Raw genomic sequence first — 19,421 nt, 5'->3', positions numbered from 1 at the left:
GCTCATGCCAAGGAGTGCTTCCCAAAACTTCTGCTGCCAGTGTCCTTGTCCCCACATTGAGGCACAACCACCCCCCACCTCTGCAGGAGACCCTCCAACACTAGCAGGTAGGTCTGGTTCAGTCTCCTATGGGGTCACTCCTCCTTCCCCCTGGGTCCTGATGTGCACACTACTTTGTGTGTGCCCTCCAAGAGTGGAATTTCTGTTTCCTCTGGTCCTATCGAAGTCCTGCAATCAAATCTGGCCAGCTTTCAAAGTCTGATTCTCTGGGAATTCCTCCTCCCGTTTCCAGACCCCGAGGTTGGGAAGCCTGAAGTGGAGCTCAGAACCTTCACTCCACTGGGTAGGCTTCTGTGGTATAATTGTTCTCCAGTTTGTGAGTCACCCACCCAGTGGTTATGGGATATGATTTTATTGTGATTATGCCCCTCCTACCACCTCACTGGGGCTTCTCCTTTGTCTTTGGATGTGGGGTATCTTTTTTGGTGAGTTCCAGTGTCTTCCTGTTGATGATTGTTCAGCAGTTACTTGTGATTCTGGTGCTCTTGCAAGAGGGAGTTAGCGCACGTCCTTCTACTCTGCCATCTTGAACAAATCTCCTCAACTGTATGTGCTTTTATGCAGAGTAGAATCCTTTAGAATCTTGTCTTTTTGTCTCCCTTTTGTTCTAAGTTTCACAATGTTAAATGTAGAAAGGAAGAAAATAAGCTTGTAGGCCTCAAGCTGATTCCTAACTTGGAGGAAATATCTAGCTCTTACATGTTAATTTCTCCTAAAATGTTATTTAGAGTTTATCCCAAACTTAAATTGCGTATACACGCACACTATATGTATATATGCACACACAAAAGCGTCATCCAATTAGAGCTGGAATGGACCCTGAAGACAAAATCCATTCCACCTCATTTGAGAGATCCAGTAGCTGAGGGGCTGAGGCACAACCTTGACTAGTACTGTGTTCTCCTCTGCCTTGCGGATTCTCTGGTTCTTTATTAGCCAAAGTATTGGGTTTGCCAAAAAGTGCCTTTGGTTTTTAAGAAAAAATAAAAGACACATTTTTCATTTTCACCAAGAACTTTATTGAACAATGTATTCACGCTTTTGTTCCACTGGCCAGTTTTCAGGCAACTTCATAATTCCATCTTCCCAAAACTTTTTATCTTTTTGAACAAAGAACTGTTCCAAGTGCCTTTTACAGCCTTCCAGGGAATTGAAATTTTTTTCCATTAACAGAATTTTGTAAAGACTAAAATAAATGGAAATCTGTAGGTGCAATGTCCTGTGAATATGGCGGTTGAATCAGAACTTCCCAGCCAAGCTGTAACAGTTTTTGCCAGGTCATCAAAGAAATATGTGGCCTTGTGTTATCCTGATGGAAGATTGTGCATTTTCTGTTGACTAATTCTGGATGCTTTTCATTGAGTGCTGCTTTCAATTGACTGCTTTCAATTGGGAGCAGTACTTGTTGGAATTGATTGATTGGTTTTCTGGAAGGAGCTCATAATAGAGGACTCCCTTCCAATCCCACCATACACACAACATCACTTTCTTTGGATGAAGACCAGCCTTTGGTGTGGTTGGTGGTGGTTCATTTTGCTTGCCCCACGATCTCTTCCATTCCACATTATTGTACAGTATCCACTTTTCATCACCCATCACAATTTGTTTAAAAAACGGAATTTTTTTCGTTACTTCTATGTAGGGAATCGCATGTGGAAATACAGTCAAGAAGGTTTTTTTTGCTTAACTTATGGGGAACCCAAACATCAAAGTGATGAGCATAACCAAGCTGGTGCAAATGATTTTCAACACTTAATTTGGATATTTTGAGTATCTCCCATGTGGTAAAATGTTGATTGTTCTCATTTAATATCTCAATTTGATTGCTATCAACTTCAACTGGTCTACTCAGCCGTGGAGCATCGTCCAACAACAAATCGGCAGCACGAAACTTCGCAAACCACTTTTGACACGTCCGATCAGTCACAGCACCTTCTGTATACACTGCACAAATCTTCTTTTGCGTTTCAGTTGTGTTTTTACCTTTCTTGAAATAATAAAGCATAATATGCCGAAAATGTTGCTTTTTTTCTTCCATCTTCAATATTAAAATGGCTACACAAAAATTCACCAATTTTGATGTCTTTTTTCAAATGCATGCTGATATGACAACTGTCACATACAATCTAACAAAATTGTTTCGAATGAAGTTGAAGAAAACTAAGTGCTACTAGAGCCATCTTACGGAAAAAACTGAACAAACCTTTTGGCCAACCCAATATGTTTAAAATTGGTTTTCAGGTTTGCCCCACAGAAAAGTGTCACTTGAGTAATTATGTTCTCTTTTCCACTATTGCTTCTTGTGAAACTCATTCACTTGGATGTCTAACAGGTATGAAATTAAAATGTTCCCACCTTCCCAGGAAATGACTGCTTGTTGGCCATACATAAGCACCAGAACCTGTTTTAAACCTGACCAAATCAGTAAGTGACAGCTTCCCATCAGTACATGAGCTTCTGAGAGCCAGGGAGTAAGCTGGAACACATTCCAGGAATTCCCTTTCCATGGCTAAAATCAATCAGTCCCCCAAAACCCCCACTTATGAAAGTCCACCCGTTCCTGAACTCCTCTATCAGCTTTGCTTTGAGAGACTAAAGTACAGCTCTCTCCTGCTATAAATTAGTCTTTTCTTTCATGTATTGATTGGTGGACTTCTTTGGGCATCTCAAAGCTAACATGCCAAAAATGGGACTTTTGATTTTTCTTACTCAACTTGCCTTCCTCTCAACTTTAGTCTTTCCCAGCTATTAACCTAGTCCTAGCTGCCACTGTCTCTTGCTTGGACCATTGCAGTGGGCTAACTGGGCTCCTGGCTTTGACCCTTGACTCCCTATGGTATGGTGTTCCTAACAGCACATCCAAAAGGGTCTTTTCAGAATTTCTGTCACATAATGTCAGTCCTCTGCTTAAAGCCTTCCCGTGACTCTCCAGAATAAAAAGTCCAAAATCCCTATTCCTATTCTACAAAAGACCTACAGAACTGGCTCCTACCACCTCTGTAACTTCAGCTCCCATTACGCTGTCTTTGCTCAGTTTGTTCCAGCCCCCAAGGGCTTCCTTGCGCAAACTAGTGCACTCCTGCTCAGGAGCTAGATACTTAACTCTTCCGCTGTTCTGACCTTGACTCACTCCTCAGTTCACTCAGATGCTAACCGTATCAGAAAACCCTTCTCTGACTCTCCTAAAATAGCATTCTCAGGACTCCCTAAACCCTTAACTTTAGGGTTGTTTTTCTCTGGTCACCACCTAATGTGCAGTTTTGTTTGTTTATGTGTGTTATTGGTCTTCTTTCTCTAAATGGTAACCTCTGTGAACACAAGGGCATGGTTTTGTCCAGGCTATAGTCCTGGGCATGTAACAGTGCCTGGCTCCCAGGAGGTGATCAGCAAATATCTGAAAGCATTCAATCTCTGAAACTTTCACCAGCCATGGAGAAGAAACAGCTAGAACAGTCCTTTCTACTCAATATCTGTCTGACTTTTGGGACCAACATGATGAATTGGATGGACCTCTGACTGGGTGTCTCTTCTGGGACAGGTTTAATGGATGACACTACCCATTAAGAATAGTGGAACAAGTCAGTAAATATTCCTTGAATACTCATTTATAATTCATTTCTTCACGTTTTCTTATTCCTTTTAAGTTTTACATGTCTATTTTGATGTGAATTTTGCTTTTACAACTATCCAAAAAAATAGGGCTCTGTCATATGAATTTGAGGTAATATTTATACTGAAACAGGTTTGAATTTCTCCACTTTTAAATTTTTAGTGAAAGGTGGTAGTTTTTTGGTGGTGGTTGTTTTGTGCGTTAATGAAAAGGGCAATCTAAATAACACCTCCTCTGAAGATGCTGCTTTTTCTGGGTGAGAGCCAGCTGAGGTTGTGACCTCTGGCATTTGCATCAGCCCCTGGATGGAGTTTACCCCAGACCGTGTGACTCTCAGTGCTCAGCCCTGCAGCTTTGTGACTCTCACATCGCATACTGGTTTCTTCGACTGAATGGGAAGGTGAAACCCCAACTACCCTTTCTCTTTTCAAATGCTATGTCTCTGGTGGTACCATTTTTCCTTCTCTTTTTTTATACTGATAGCAGAAAATGGCATCTGATGCCGAAAGCGATGTGGCAGGTGGTCGTGGACAAAGGCCGTGGGGCCTGGTCATACTGCCATGTGGTAATAGTCCTGTGAAAGCAGTGGCAAAAGTTCAGTCACAAGAGGGGATAAATATTTGCCTGGTCATGAATCTGCTGCTGTGCAGCTACTCTATTGGAACACAGCCTCCAGGGAAACACTGTCTTTGCCGACAGACAAGGTTTTCAGAGCTACCTCAGGAGACCCCTCACCACTGTGCAGAACATGCCTGCCCCCGCAGTAGATGTATCTAAGACCCCCTTTCTGTGCCGGGTGGAGGTGGGGGATGCGGGAGCCCTGGCCTGGGAGTCAGGGCCCAGCTCTGCTACCTATGCGCACTCTTGGACAAGTCACCTGGCTCCTCCTCAGTCAAACAAAGGCAGCCATCTTTAGAGTCTGTCATTATTATTCTCTGTAATCCTCTGCTTACACTAGACTCAGTGCGTTTCCTAGTCCCCCGACTCTTGGCAAACAGAGCTCTATATCACCTTACAGAACATGCCATTCCCCATGAACAGCAGAGCTCCAGTCAGTGAGCCAGGTACTTGGGTGAGGGGGGAGGTTGAGGGCTGGAAGCCATGGAGGGAACAACTGCTCCTCAGAGGTCAGCGCTCAGAGGGGAGGCCCTGCAGGACCCAGACACCAGGAATTCTATTTACATTTACAATAGGCCAGAATCACATAGAAATATTAATAGCTTTGGGCCACAGTTCTAAATTGTAGAACAAAAAAATGCCATTTGCTTGGAACAGAACTTTGAGACTTTTCTGGAACTCTTCATTTGTTTGCACTCCTTTTATGGTAAAAACAAAACAAAAACCATTCTGGAATTCCTTTTCTTTTCTTTTTTTTTTTTAGAGGTGAGAAGAAACAGAACAAAAAAACCTTTTCATATTTAATGTGAAAAAACATTTGAAAGGCCATGGACTTTCCTCATGAAGATTGTATATTCTTAAGAGGAAAAATTTCAGTACACACATATTTGTAGTGTGAGTCATCTCTCGGTATGTCCCATGGCTTCTCCTCTTAAATAATGAAGAACAGCCAGCATTAAACCTCGGGAGGTTACCAGCAGCTGTTGCAACTGGATCATTATTCCTGTTAGATCTTTGGGATGTAGTGTCTGCACTGCAGTGCAGGCTACACTCTATCTTTAGATGACCCCAGCACCTGGAAGGGAAACTAGTCATGCGCCATCCCTCTACTTATGAGATTAAAGGTATTCTCTCTCTAATAGGAGCCTCAGAATAACCACATCCTTACAAGTGTTCCCAGAGGTGACTGTTTTAAATTCAAAAGGTACTTCAAATTTGCATTATTTTTCCCAGTACAGGGAACTTAGGATGAAATATAGTGCAGCTTCCCACTGTGGCCTTGGATAATTCTGCCTGGCTGCAGGCCTTAGATGGGTTGAGTCCTGCCTTTATTTTCAGAAGAAACTGAACTTTGCCTCCGTAGCAGAGGTGTCACTGTCGTGGTGCCCTGGCTATAGGAGGGCTGTGATGTTGCTGGTGGCTGTGGCAGGCAGCTCTTGCCAGGAGCCTTGGTGATGGCAGGAGGAGTGACTCGCAGCCAGTGATGTTCTTGGGACATCTTGCTCAACCTCTATTTGCAGAGCCAGGCCTCTGCTGGGGGCTCTAATTTATAAGAAGCAGTCAAACATCCTTGGGAATATAAGGCTACGGGAAAAACATATTTCCAACTTCCTTCCCATGAGCTAAGTTAGTAGATGGAAGAAACAGTGAGTGGCTTGGGGCGGAGTGTAAGGGGGCTGGGCTGGGGGTGAAACCTCCAGTGGCAGGAACCACAGATGTTTGGCTTGCCTTCTAGGAGGGTGTGTCTCGTGCACTCAGGTCTGAGATGGGCAGGTTTGGGACAGAGTTGAATTTCTCAGGATTGTGGAAGAGTCAAAACTGAATTTCCCACCAAATGTCAAGGATCAATATTGGACAAGCCATGCAAGGGTTGGCTTGGGACTGCAGCTCAAGTAAATGCTTCACTTGACTGAGGGGCAGATCTTTAAAGTATCCTAACTTTGCTGGATGTACAACCAGCTCAGCTGTGGAGGTGCGAGAGGGTGGGAGAAACTATGTGGATTCTATTCCAAGGTAGCTTCCATTATCTTTCTCTGTTTTTCTTGGCTATGTATGAAATAGCAGACACATTTTGTTTTAGGTTTTTGTTAACATTTGCACCCAGTGCCACTGTTGGACTAGTTTGGAGGGCAGTGTAAGACGTGTCACCTGGCAGGGACTAACTTCCACAGGTGATGCAGGCAGGTCCAGTGCTCAGCAGTGCTCAGACCCCCTTCCTCACCTTAGGAGTCCAGGCTGTGCTGTGTTGGTGGCTTCTGCACCTTGACATACACTTTGGTTAGAACAACTGCATGTGACTGGCCTCATGTCATGTCGGAGGACATCTATATAGTTGTATGGGAGGTTCCAGTGTTAAAAAGTCACAGAAGTCTGCTTCATGGGAAGCACCAAAGGCACAGGTTCCAAGCCCAGCCCAGCCATGTTATGAGAGGGTCAGTGTGTCTGAGAGAGCATGGGTGGGAGCAGTGGAGAACGGAGGGAATGAGGTCTGAGAGGCAGTGGGGAGGCCGGGTCCTGTAGGGCCTCAGGGGCCGTGAGGACTGAGTGAGAGGAGAACTGTTGGAGGAGGGCAGGGGAGGGTGTTTGTCTCCTTGGCAGATGTGTGAAGATTGAAGTTGGGGACAAAGATGGAAGCAAGAAAGCCAGATGGGAGGCTTTTGCAATGGTTCAAGCAAAAGATGATGGCGGCTTGAACCAGGGTCATAGAAGGCGAGGGAGTGAGAAGTTGATCTCGGAGAGACAGCGGTGAGTGGTCTTGAAGCAGGATCCTATTTCCCTGCCTAGGAATTGGAGCTGCGTAGCCTGGATGAAAACCAGGAATCCTAGCTGCTAGTCCAGCAGGGGCTGGAGGCTAGAAGCAAAGTTCCCCTGGCTCTTGCCCCTGTTTGAAAGCAAGAATGAATCAAGGAGGCAAAAACAGGTACAAAGTTTATTATTAGAGACACAGCACAACATGTGGAGAACACATAGAGAAACAGTGTATTTAGACAGAAGCAAAACAGGAGTACACACCTGGAGGGAAAGGGTGTGGGCATCCTCCTGAATGAGGAGTGCAATAAAGAGGCGATTAAATCATTTATATGGGGCGGTTCTTCTGGGTCTTCCTTCTGCTCTGGCCAGTTATCTCGCTTCTTTCCCCACACCTGACCTGTCCTACTGCCCTGCCCGATATGTGTGCACATCTTTTTGCCAAGATGGATTCCAGTGCAGAGGCTAACGGAGGTTTGACAGCACCTGTTATGGGATGATGTCGCCCCTTTTTGACCCCAAAGGAGCCTTCCTGTGCATGTGCAGTCAGGGAGGTTTCCTTGACTTCAGTAGTGATAGATGTGGTCGTTTTATCTCTTTACTCTCCCTCAGAGCTCAGCTCCTGTCACTAGCTCTGTCCTTGGAGTGTCCAGGGAAAACAAAGCTCCAATTTATTCTGCTTGACGAACTCCAGTGGCTCAGCCCAGGGGCCCATCTACCTCCTACCTCAAAGTGGTGGGAATGGGGAGATATTTTAAAGGTAGAGCAGACAGGATGTGCTGAGGGATTAGATGAAAGATGTGAGGGAAGTAGAGGAGGTGAGAAAACACCCAGGGTTTCGGTCTGATCAACTGGAGGCCTGGAGGGGTGAGGCGTGTTTGTGGCGGGGGGTTGGGGGGGCGGCGGGGCATGAATTCGGTTTCAGACGTGCTGTCAGCTGAGACTCAGGAAGCCGTGGGTCCCGGCCTCAGCCTGGGCTCTGTTCCTACAGGTTCTTGGGCAGAAGCATCCTTACATAGTGCCATGAAAGGCCCTTCGCAGTGTTCACGCTCTGCAGCCTGAGTGGCAACACTGGAGCAGCCTGAAAATTTTTCCCAGTTTGAATTTTTTTTACTACTAACTCTAACTGGCACAGAGAAGCTGAGCAGTGAAGTAGAAGCTGCTCACGGAGGCACAGCAGCTGGGACGGGTGCTGGGTGTACCGATGACCCCACCCCAGAGTGACGGGGGTGCTGCGCCGACCACTCTGCTCCCTCGAGCTGGAACCCACTGAGCGAGCCGTGCCTGCAGTGAGCCCCAGCCGTGCTGGTGGCCCCTGTGACTCGGGCTTCAGTCGAGGACTGGGTGGCAGCGTCCATGTGAGCGGCTGGGCCCTGGCACCCCGCTCTGGAGTTTTGAGTCCACTTTGCCCGCAGGCCCGGAGAGCAGCAGTGCCTGAGAACTTGCTCCCTAGTCCCTGCTGCAGCACCCTCCACACACACTGTGACAGCCGTTTTGGGAGCAGGAAAACCAGGGTGCTTGCCTCCGTGGGGGTGGGGGGTCCTTGGAGGTGAGGCTGGCACAGAAGGGCCCTTGCCCACTTGGCTTCCCCACTCCTCACCCCTGCTCTCCACTCCAGGTGGACTCCCCGAGAGCATGTCCTCAATCACTCACACGCACACCAATCTTCATGGAAGAGTCTGCTTCCAGGAAGACTGATCTAAGGTGTAAGAAAATACTTCATCACAATGTTTCCCACAGGGAGCGCTGAAGTGCCCTGGGAGCTGCAGAGAACCCCCAGGGGTGTTGTGGGATATTTTTAAATTTCAAGGAAAACAGCAATGATACACAACATCTGTCAGACACAGTGCAAACTACTCAGGTAGTTACAGTTTCCACATTAGATTGTACTGCCTTCCCTTAGATGATGGCTTACTTTTCTGTAGCTGGGTTTTCAGTGGTTACTGTGACAAAAAGCAAGTGCCCTGGGAAAGTCAGGTGGAAGAGGGAATGGAGGTAATGGTGTTAGATCTGATTCCAAGGCTGGAGAAGTTGTTTAGTGTCCACAGGTGCACACACCCCATCAGTAAGTAAATGTGATTAAGAATAAAATAAAAAGACTTTTTTTTTAGTGTCTGTGTATTATTTTTTCAAATGGATACTAAGTTATCAGGGTATCAAGTCTTTTAAAGTTGAACCCTTTAGCTATTTCTTTTGGTCAGGGGCTGCCGTGAGTCAGTAAGGTCCCTGTGAACCAAATAATTTTGGGGACCTCTACTTTGTAGTGACAATGACAGTTTCTATGTGTTTTGCATTAAAATGTGTCAAGTGTTCAAGAATCAAATAACAGTCCCTATTGCAGACTGTTTGAGATAAACTAATGCTCTTCCTTTAGACGTTTTTTATTCTTCTTGCATTGTTCATAAACTGTCACGTTGGCCTTTAAACATGAACAAACATGTTCTCTCTTGTTTTCTTCTTTCAGAGAGTGGGTTGATCGAGCCCCATCTCTTCATTTTCTGAGAGTATTAATTTGTCTGAGACTTCTAGTGAGGGATCCACGTTATCAGGTTGGTTGCAAAAAATAAAAATATTTTTTACTTGTTTGAAGATGAAAAAAAACCTGGTGGGCTTTTCTTTGAAGCAGAGCATGGTAACTTTTTCTTTTCCTCTCTCACAACTCAGTAGTTTCCAAATTTGGGAAGTATCTCACCTGCTATTTAAAATGATAGGAGAGAAGTGATTTAATGGGGACAAAAACACCTGTAAATTTCTACTCTATTACACATGGGATGAAGTGGATTGAACTTCGGGTCTATGCTTGCATTATCTCCTGGCATTTTAAACGATAGTCAGTTTGGAGAGGTGTACACTTGGCCACACCTTCGAGCATGCTTATGCCAAGCAGCTCAGTAGGTCAAAGTCAGCAGCGACAAGTGGGGGCTTCCTCAGGGGGCTCCAGGGGCAGTGAGTGGGAAAGGCAGGGCCTGCAGCTTTGGTAGCTGCTCCAGAGCCATGCTTGTCCCAGAGTCCAGCCTCAGACCCTGAGTTAGAGGTGAGCAAGGGGCCTCCCACTTGTCTCAGAGGAGGTGCCTGCAGGCAGGAATCTCACCTCCTCTCACTAGTTAGTTAAATGTGCGGCCGTAGTTTAGTGCCTCTTAAACTTTAAAGTGCAGAGGAATCACCTGGGGATCTTGTAAATGCGGATGTGGATTCTGTAGTTGTACCCTGAGACCCACGATTCTGCTGAGGCCACTGGTTCATGGCCCACATTTTGATTAGCAAGAACTTAGTGCTTTAGCAGTGAGGCTCTAAAGAAAGGCTTACCTAACACTTCACCTGGATCATGAAAGTTGTTCCGTCTAGTCTCAGCTGCTAAGATAGCTGCTTTTATAAAGCAGAAGTTCCTAAACTTTCTGTGCATCAGGAACACTTGGAAGACTTAAAGATTGCTGGCACCCACCCCCACAGTTTCTGATTCAGTAAGTTTGGGGAGGGCCTGGAAATCTGCATTTCTAACAACTTTTCCCAGGTGATGCTGATGCTGCTGGTCAGGGGACCACAGTTTGAGAACACAGGCAGAACCACTGCCCAACCAATTTGGAGAAGCCTCCAAATTGCTTATGAACCATTACTGTTTCTTCTTGCCAGTGTTAAATATCTAAAGAGCATTCTTACTATCCTTATTATTCATACATGCTTCAGTCATTTTCACAGATTGTTTTTTTTCCTAAGAAGTATCTCCTTTTATGCCCTGTCCTGATAAGCTACGGGGATGCTCAGACCACTCTGAAGCTCTTTTATTTTGGATTCAGTTTTATTGATGAATTATTATTTGAGTCAGAATAATAATAATTTCATTACCCCAATAACCATCTTTTCCAAACTTGGCATTTAAAAAAAAAAAAAAGCGTTCTGGTACTAGCCAGCTACAGAGCCTGCTCTGATTTGAGTCTCCTGGGATTCATGATGGCTTCAATCTTTTCTTTAGAAGAGTCACTCCCTTCCTCATTCCGTATTCTAAGCTGTCTTTGTGCTGTTCTAGTTTAGCCAACCACAGTCATTTGAATATCTTACATACTTCAAATGGCTTTCTGTCCTGGTTGCTCACAGTTTTCTGGGAATTTTCCTTTTCTCCTGTGAGAAAAGCTGTGTGGGTCACGCATGGTGAGGGTGGGCCATGTGCTTCACTTTGCCTGGGTCACCCCCATGAGCTCCTTGTCCACAAGTCATTATTAATAGCCCCCTGTACACCCCACAGGCCTCAGCTTGGGTAAGAACACTGTGTATATAATATTAATATAACTATTCATGGAAGAGGGTGGATTTTTAGCAGAAGGTCTAGTTTTTTGACTTATAGAAGTTAGCAAAATATTTGCCTTTGACATGTTTGCTCAGAGAATTGATGGCCCTTGTGTCATACTCTGCTGATCTTCATCTGAAGTATTGCCTTTCTTGGGCTACCCTGGTGGCGCAGTGGTTGAGAGTCTGCCTGCTGATGCAGGGGACACAGGTTCGTGCCCCGGTCCGGGAAGATCCCACATGCCGCGGAGCGGCTGGGCCCGTGAGCCATGGCCGCTGAGCCTGCGCCTCCGGAGCCTGTACTCTGCAACGGGAGAGGTCACAACAGTGAGAGGCCTGCGTACCGCAAAATAAAAATAAAGTATTGCCTTTCTTAATCTAGTTCTTGATGGGCTGGAACAAGGTTGACTGGATTGCCCTCTAAAGGGAAGAATCCCATGACCTCTTTGCTTATGGGATTTTATGACCAAAACACGTATGAAGCCAAACCTCCCATTGATTTCCAGTCTTTCCATAGAAGGGGGTGCTCCCTGAATCTCTCCTCCTGGCACTCTGTCCACAAAGAGGAGCAGTTGTTTAACATCTTGAGTTGCCAAGAATTTTTGGCTGAAGTCACATAGTAATGCTGGGGTTTACTACAACTTGTGCCAACAAATGTCAGCACGCCTCTGCCCTCTCGAGGCCTTCCCTTCCTCTCTTGGTGAGTCAGTACTGCAGGATCCACAGTGGCTGTTCCAGACCATCTCCACTTCTCATACCCAGACCCCTCCTACCCCTGTCATTCTTATCAGATTACAGCATTACCTGTTTTATAGGCGAAACTGAAGCCATCCCAGTAGGAGTGTTCATATTTTCTTTGTTGCTTGAAATATTCGGATTATCATGCACCTTTGCGTCCCTTCTTATTTCTGAAGAAAACCCTCCTCCTTGCCAAGGTTCAGCCTTCCATCTGTTTTCTTTGTTACAGTGTCAGTGGCTCCCTTTCTGTTTTCTTTTATCATAAAATGCCCTTTTCTTGACCTGCTATCCCCTTAAGCCTTCATCTCACCTTCATCACTGCATTCATTGAAAGGTCAGACTATAGGTCTTGAACTCACTCCCTTTCTTTTACAACTGATGTGTTGTAGAAATTTTCATTGAATATTATGTACAAGGTTCTCTCTGGAAGTCATTTAAGAAGATCATGGTGGGCCATGATCCAGTCGTCATTTCTTGACCCAGAGGCTCCAGTATATGCTTAATGGAGGTTCCAGCAAGAAAAGAGTGGAAGGGATGAAAGAGAAGCCATTTTTAAAGAAAAATTTCTTAGTTTTCCATAATTAAAGGGCGACATATGTTTGGAGATTTCAAGTGTAGTTGGAGTCCCAAGCAGGATAAAGGTAAAAGTCCACCTGGACTCCTTACAGTAAGCTGTCGTAACACATTGCTTATCAAGGATAAAGGGAAAATTCTTTTTTTGTTAAATTTATTTATTTATTTATTTATTTATGGCCGTGTTGGGTCTTTGTTGCTGCTCACGGGCTTTCTCTAGTTGCGGTGACCGGGGGCTACTCTTTGTTGCCATGCTCAGGCTTCTCATTGCAGTGGCTTCTCTTATTGCGGAGCAAGGGCTCTAGGTGTGCGGGCTTCAGTAGTTGTGGCACATGGGCTCAGTATTTGTGGCTCGCGGGCTCTAGAGCGCAGGCTCAGTAGTTGTGACGCATGGGCTTAGTTGCTACATGGCATGTGGGATCTTCCCAGACCAGGGCTTGAACTCATGTCCCCTGCATTGGCAGGCGGATTCTTAACCACTGTGCCACCAGGGAAGTCCTAAGAAAAATTCTTAAAAGCCCCTAAGCTACATTTACATCAGCTACAACAATAAAAGGAGAGTGGAGCTGTGTGGCCTTCTCCCCGCTGCCCTTGCACCCCAAGCCTTTCTTTAGCAACCCATACCCTTTGCCACATTTTCTGTTTGCCTTCACTGATCCTGAGAACCTCTAGCTCTTACTCATCATTTTTTCTTTTTCTTTTTTCTGTATTATTTACCTGCTCCTTTTTTAAATTCTGCCTTTCTAAATGTTAACCTTCCCCAAAGTTATTTTCTTTGTCATCTTCTCCCCTGTCTTCCAAGCTCTTGGCTTCAACTATCATTTTGTTGTTGTTGTTCTTTGCTCACAAGCACATTTCTCCAGCCTCAGACTTTTCCATTCATTTAAGTCCCAAATTTCCAGGTATATGTTGGGCAGCGATCCTGATGACACAGTAGCACAGTGATTCTCAAGTGTGATCTGGGGACCGTCATCGGTCCCTGAAACTCTTCCAGGGGTCCCACAAGGTCAAAACTATCTTAAAAGTGATGCTACAGTGTTATTTGCCTTTTCACTCTCACTCTCTTACAAGTGTGCAGTGGAGCTTTGTAAAGGCTACAGGATGTGTAATGACGGAACATATGCTTGTGTACTCTTGTGTTTTAAAAATTCCTCACTTTTAATGTCTAATATGATATATATAAATAGATAGAACCCACATAAACAGAAGCTCTTTGGGATTCTCAGTAATTTCTAAGTGTGTAAAGGCATACAGATGCCAAAGAGTTAGAGAGCCTGATATGCACAGGACCCTCAGTAACTGCACAGGGTCCTCTTCGTCCCCCCTCTCCTCCAACCTGCAGAATCAGCTCCTGATTCTGTTAATGGCACCACCTTTCCTCCAGACTCCAAGGCAGGAAACTTTTCCTCACCCGCTACGAGACTTTTAGAAGAGTAGTTACTAATACACCTGGAAAGATAAGTAAAGGCCAGGGCATAGGGGGGCCTTCAACTGAGACGGAGGGATGAGAGGTGTGGAACCCTGACAGCAGAGGCATGGGTGGTGGGTCAGGGCGCAGCACTCAGAGCTCACTGCTCTGCTGGCCGAGAGGCCCAGGGGAGTGTGTCTAAGGGCCCCAATGCTCTGGGCCGCAGTGACATCGTGCTGGACTGACAACAGCCAGATTGGTGTTGCAGGGTGCTCCATTGTTCTATATAGTTTTTATCAGTATTATGTTATTGTATCAATTTTTTAAAAAGAGAAAAATTCTGGGAATGGGTAGAGCAAGGACATTTGTTCACATGTGGCTCATTGAACTGAAGTTCAGATTGATGGGGACTTTCTCCAGGCCATTAGTTTCAGAAGTCCAGAGCCCAGTCCCATGAGCCTCCAGCCCATGCCGGGGAGGAGGGCTGAGGTGGGGAAGGGCATTCAGTCCTGTTTGCTTTTCAGATCAGTAACCAGGAATGCTGAGCCCAGGGGTGTGCGTGCCTCGTGGTCTTCTCTCCCATAGACGCTGGCAGGTCAGAGCAGGCGTGTCCCCGCAGCGCTCCAGTCTCTGTCGGGGCCTCGGGGAAAGTGTTTGTTTAACAAATGGAGCGTAACTGCTTGAGTGCATTTTCCCCTTATTGTACTTTATAGCAGCGCTTCTCTCACGGTGCTCCACAGGACTTGGTCAGTATTCTGTGAAAAGAAATGTGCTCTGCCCGGTGATATGTAGGAAAGCTGCACACGGGTTCTCCCACTAGAGACTTACAGTGCACGGCAGCATATTAAAGCTCGGAGGCATTTTTAATTTTACTGAGGAGTTTTAGTCTACGATAAGATAATTTGTTACATTCTGTTTAACCTACCATTTGATCATGAAATTTTTTTTTTTAAGAATACCTAGTACCACCCACTGCACAGAATAAAATGATTATTCCCAGGAGAGAGTTTGGGAAACATGGGCTTAGTTCCATATTGTTAACATTGATTGTTGGATAGATATATTTTTGTCAAGGTAAACATTTAAAGATGACCATGACCAATCATTTAACCATTATTCTCTCCCTGGTGTCTTCTCCCTCCCAAGCTTCAAATTTAAATTTCCTTTATGTCAGCGATGCCAGATTTCAGTCTTCTGCCCTGGCCTCATTTTTCCCCGGGCTGTTGTTCTTTTGTCACTTGGATACACCACCAGCAACTCAGCATGTCCAGACTCAGTCTCCTTGTCTACCCAGCCTATTCTCCCCTTCCCGGGTTCATCGTGTCCTTGCCCCCAGTCACCCTGGCTCTCAGACAGAGATGCCTCCTGCACTCCCTTCCTGCCCTCGGCCCTTTCACGCCCAGTTGGTCACACCACTGCCAAGACAGCCCACCTGTCCACTCCCTTCTTGCAACCCACAGGGCTTCCCTCCATGCCCCTGCCTCTCCAGTTCATTCTAAGACTAGAGGGACGATGTGCTCACGGCTGATTCTGATTGGCCCTTGTTCGCACCTTTTCATCAGGCCCGAATGGCAAAGTTCAAATTCAGGCTCATGTCCACGTCTGAATGGACATGTCCAGTTTATCTCACCCTATTTTTCTAACATTATTCCCAAAGATTCCCTTCATGGTGTTAGGGAGGTGCTTTTCACAGTAATAGAACATCTTGATGTTCTTTCTACGCAACTTCTATGCACCTTTGAGCCTCTTTGTTCTCTTTGCTTGGAATCCCCTTTATTTCCTCCTCTCCCCCCATGTCTTCTCAGCACATCTATCCATCCTTCTAAGCCCATTCAGAGGCTACCACCCTTACAAAGTTTTCCTTAGTCCTCTCAGCAGGCTATTATATGTCCCTCCTCTGCAACATCACAGCACCTCATGTATAACTTTCTTATAACACTTACCAATTCTATCTTCAATTCCAGTTATTTGTACATCTGCCTTATGCTTGCTTGCAGCTCAGTGAAGTCAGCCTCTGTCATCTATATATTTGTGTCCCCTTCAGAGCCTAACCCAGGGATCTTACCTAACAGGAATGAAAAAAAAAATATTTGCTGCAAAAATATGTGTCTTTTTATGGCTGAGTAATTTTCCATTGTATATATGTGCCACATCTTCTTTATCCATTCATCTTTTGATGGACACTTAGGTTGCTTCCATGTCCTGGCTATTGTAAATAGAGCTGCAATGAACATTTTGGTACATGACTCTTTTTGAATTATGGTTTTCTCAGGGTATATGCCCAGTAGTGGGATTGCTGGGTCATATGGTAGTTCTATTTTTAGTTTTTTAAGGAACCTCCATACTGTTCTCCATAGTGGCTGTATCACTTTACATTCCCACCAACAGTGTAAGAGGGTTCCCTCTTACACCATCTTCAGCATTTATTGTTTGTGGATTTTTTGATGATGGCCATTCTGACCGGTGTGAGGTGATATCTCATTGTAGTTTTGATTTGCATTTCTCTAATGATTAATGATGTTGAGCATTCTTTCATGTGTTTGTTGGCAATCTGTATACCTTCTTTAGAGAAATGTCTATTTAGGTCTCCTGCCCATGTTTGGATTGGGTTGTTTAAAACGAAATTGAGATATTTGTAGTGAGGTGGATGGACCTAGAGTCTGTCATACAGAGTGAAGTAAGTGAGAAAGAGAGAAACAAATACCATATGTTAACACGTATATATGGAATCTAAGAAAAAAAAAAGTCATGAAGAACCTAGGGGTAAGACAGGAATAAAGACACAGACCTACTAGAGAATGGACTTGAGGATATGGGGAGGGGGAAGGGTAAGCTGTGACAAAGTGAGAGAGTGGCATGGACACATATACACTACCAAACGCAAAATAGATAGCTAGTGGGAAGCAGCCGCATAGCACAGGGAGATCAGCTCGGTGCTTTGTGACCGCCTGGAGGGGTGGGATAGGGTTGGTGGGAGGGAGGGAGATGCAAGAGGGAAGAGATATGGGAAAATATGTATATATATATGTATAACTGATTCACTTTGTTATAAAGCAGAAACTAACACACCATTGTAAAGCAATTATACTCCAATAAAGATGTTAAAAAAATATATAAGTGGTTTTAAAATGTTATTTTTATATGTATAAAATTTCCACCAAAATTAGTGATAATGTATACAATATTCTTACGTTCTTTAATTATAGGTCTTCTAAAGTGAATAGCAATCATGGGAATTCAAATTAATAGGTGGTCATAGAACGATTTTTAATAGCGTTATAAATGTACCTTTATTCTTAATTTAAACAAGGGTATGTCGCTTCCAAATTCCCTTCACACAGAATAAGGAAACCTTGACCCAGGAGGCCTTGAGCCCCTGAGCCTTTCCTCAGCTGCCCACTCAGCTTCCGGGTAGAACGAGATCGCGCCCTCACAGTCACGTACTCATTGCCCTGAACTTTCCAGAGTTGGAATGTTGGCTAATGTTTGTATTTCAAATAACTTCCTTGTGTGCATAGAAAGTGAGGAGAGAGGTGTCAATACAGAGTTACACAGGTTAGGGCCACCTGAAACCCATTAACCCCAAGATAAATGTCAGTGTGGGTAACCTGAGAGCATCAACTGTTAGGAGAGCTCCAAACCAGTTCCTTTCACAACTCCAGCCTCCCAGCACTCTCTCTCTTAATAAGCACTTTTCAGAAGTTTCATGCAGTGCCTTGTTATTGGGAATTGATTTTAAAGACCTATATCCGAGGACATTTTGCAATGATTATCCTTACATTAGTTTAGGATAAGCCACATCATTTTAAGGAGAAGCCCTGTCGTCTAGTCTACTAGAGCAATGCTGCTCAGATTTTATTGGGCGTGTGAATTTCCCAGGGATCTTGTTGAAATTCATAGTGTCATTCAGCAGGTCTGGGGGGAGTAGGAGATTCTGCATTTCTAATCAGCTCCAGATGGTGTTTTTGCTGCTGGTCCATGGGCCACACTAGGCAGAGGCCTAGAGGAAGGTCCTGGGATTCAGTGATGCTGGATTCTTATCCAGGCTCTGTCACTTAGGCAAATGGTTTACCATTCTGGGTCTTAGTTTTCCTACTCTGTAATATGAGGGTGTTGAAGGGAATGATATCTAACAGCTTTTTCCAGCTCTAACATTTTATGATGACATGAGAGGAAGTAAAAAGAATTAGGAGTCAGGCTGCAGTTCTGAGCATACTTACATTCTCTTAATCTCAACCCAACTTTCATTCATATTTATTAATAACTTATCTTAAATATAGTATGACTGGAAAACATTAAAGTTTTCCATATTTATGTTAGAATGTGGGTCTTCAAAGAATAATTAAAACTCATAACTTAATAAATAGATTGCATGTAAAATACATTCCCCCCACCACTCTCATCTTTCATGTGTGTTCTGTTGTTTTTATTTTATCAGGAAATACTCCATAGCTTGGGTGGGATTGAAAACCTAGCTCAGGTAAGATTCCTTTTGTGGTGGCTGGTTTTGCCTTTCTCTTTTAGGCAGAGATTACACAGGTGTGTGACAGAAGATGTCTTTCTTACCTTAGCTGCATGCCAAGGAGAGGAGCAGGCAGGGTTGTGAGTGTGAGCATGAGGCAGGATACACACAGAGCAGGGAGGGACTCGTGACATTTTCTCTTGGCTAATTGGGCTCACTTTACCCAGCCTGTTGAAACTAGAAAGTTCTATCAATATAAAAGGTCACCTGTCTTTAGTTAGTAAAGAAAATAAATAGGTGTTGTCTGGCAGGCCCCAGGCTTCAGCATTGCACACACCAAATGGTGGGAGAAAATATTGGTTATGAAGATGTTCATAACTTTTCCACACAAAAAAGAATTGCTGTGCTCACTAAAATATTAAAAATAAATGACAATGTGAGGAATGATCTTGACTTCATTTATTTTTCTGCTTTGGTAACTACTGAGGCAAAGTAAGGAGGTGAATATATATGCTGAGACAGTCCAATGTTTGGGCTTACTAATACAATCAAACAAAATTTCCAGGCATGGAAACAGTTGAAACAGCCCATTCTCCTGAAATCTATACCATGTATGGAAAGAATAATTTTCATAATAAACCCGTGGCCCTACAAACTCATCCTGAGTTATTAATGGATGATTAATTTTAATGACAATTTAATATTAAATCTATTTTATTATTTTTTTATTGGGAAATTGATAAAACATATCTTGTTTTTATTTTTAAGAAAATTTTTAATTGGCTAGAGGTTTAGCTCATTTAATGAAATAATCTTTAATAAAATTATATTGTAAAGGATCTTTTTATCCATTCTACTTTCATTAAAATGTCAGAAATTTATGTGTGTTTCTCTGAACTTATTACAATCAGTCATCCACAGTG

The 19,421-nt window shown here is 44.2% G+C and overlaps 1 protein-coding gene across 14 annotated transcripts in view; it reads left to right on the top strand.

The window, feature by feature from the left end:
• Positions 1-19,421, top strand: part of NEK10 (NIMA related kinase 10) — a 315,567-nt gene that overhangs the window by 35,806 nt on the left and 260,340 nt on the right. For 13 of the 14 annotated variants that reach the window (XM_079933110.1, XM_079933115.1, XM_079933109.1 and 10 more), the window contains 2 exons: positions 9,501-9,585; positions 18,475-18,516. The exons of the other annotated variant lie outside the window; for it this stretch is intronic. In XM_079933110.1, the coding sequence (XP_079789236.1) occupies positions 9,501-9,585; positions 18,475-18,516 (127 nt within the window). The remainder of the gene's footprint in view (positions 1-9,500; positions 9,586-18,474; positions 18,517-19,421) is intronic. 14 annotated transcript variants of the gene reach the window in all.

Source organism: Stenella coeruleoalba, assembly GCF_951394435.1.
Source record: "Stenella coeruleoalba genome assembly, chromosome: 10".
In the NCBI taxonomy this organism is placed as follows: domain Eukaryota; kingdom Metazoa; phylum Chordata; class Mammalia; order Artiodactyla; family Delphinidae; genus Stenella; species Stenella coeruleoalba.
This window is presented reverse-complemented; position numbering and strand designations above follow the sequence as displayed.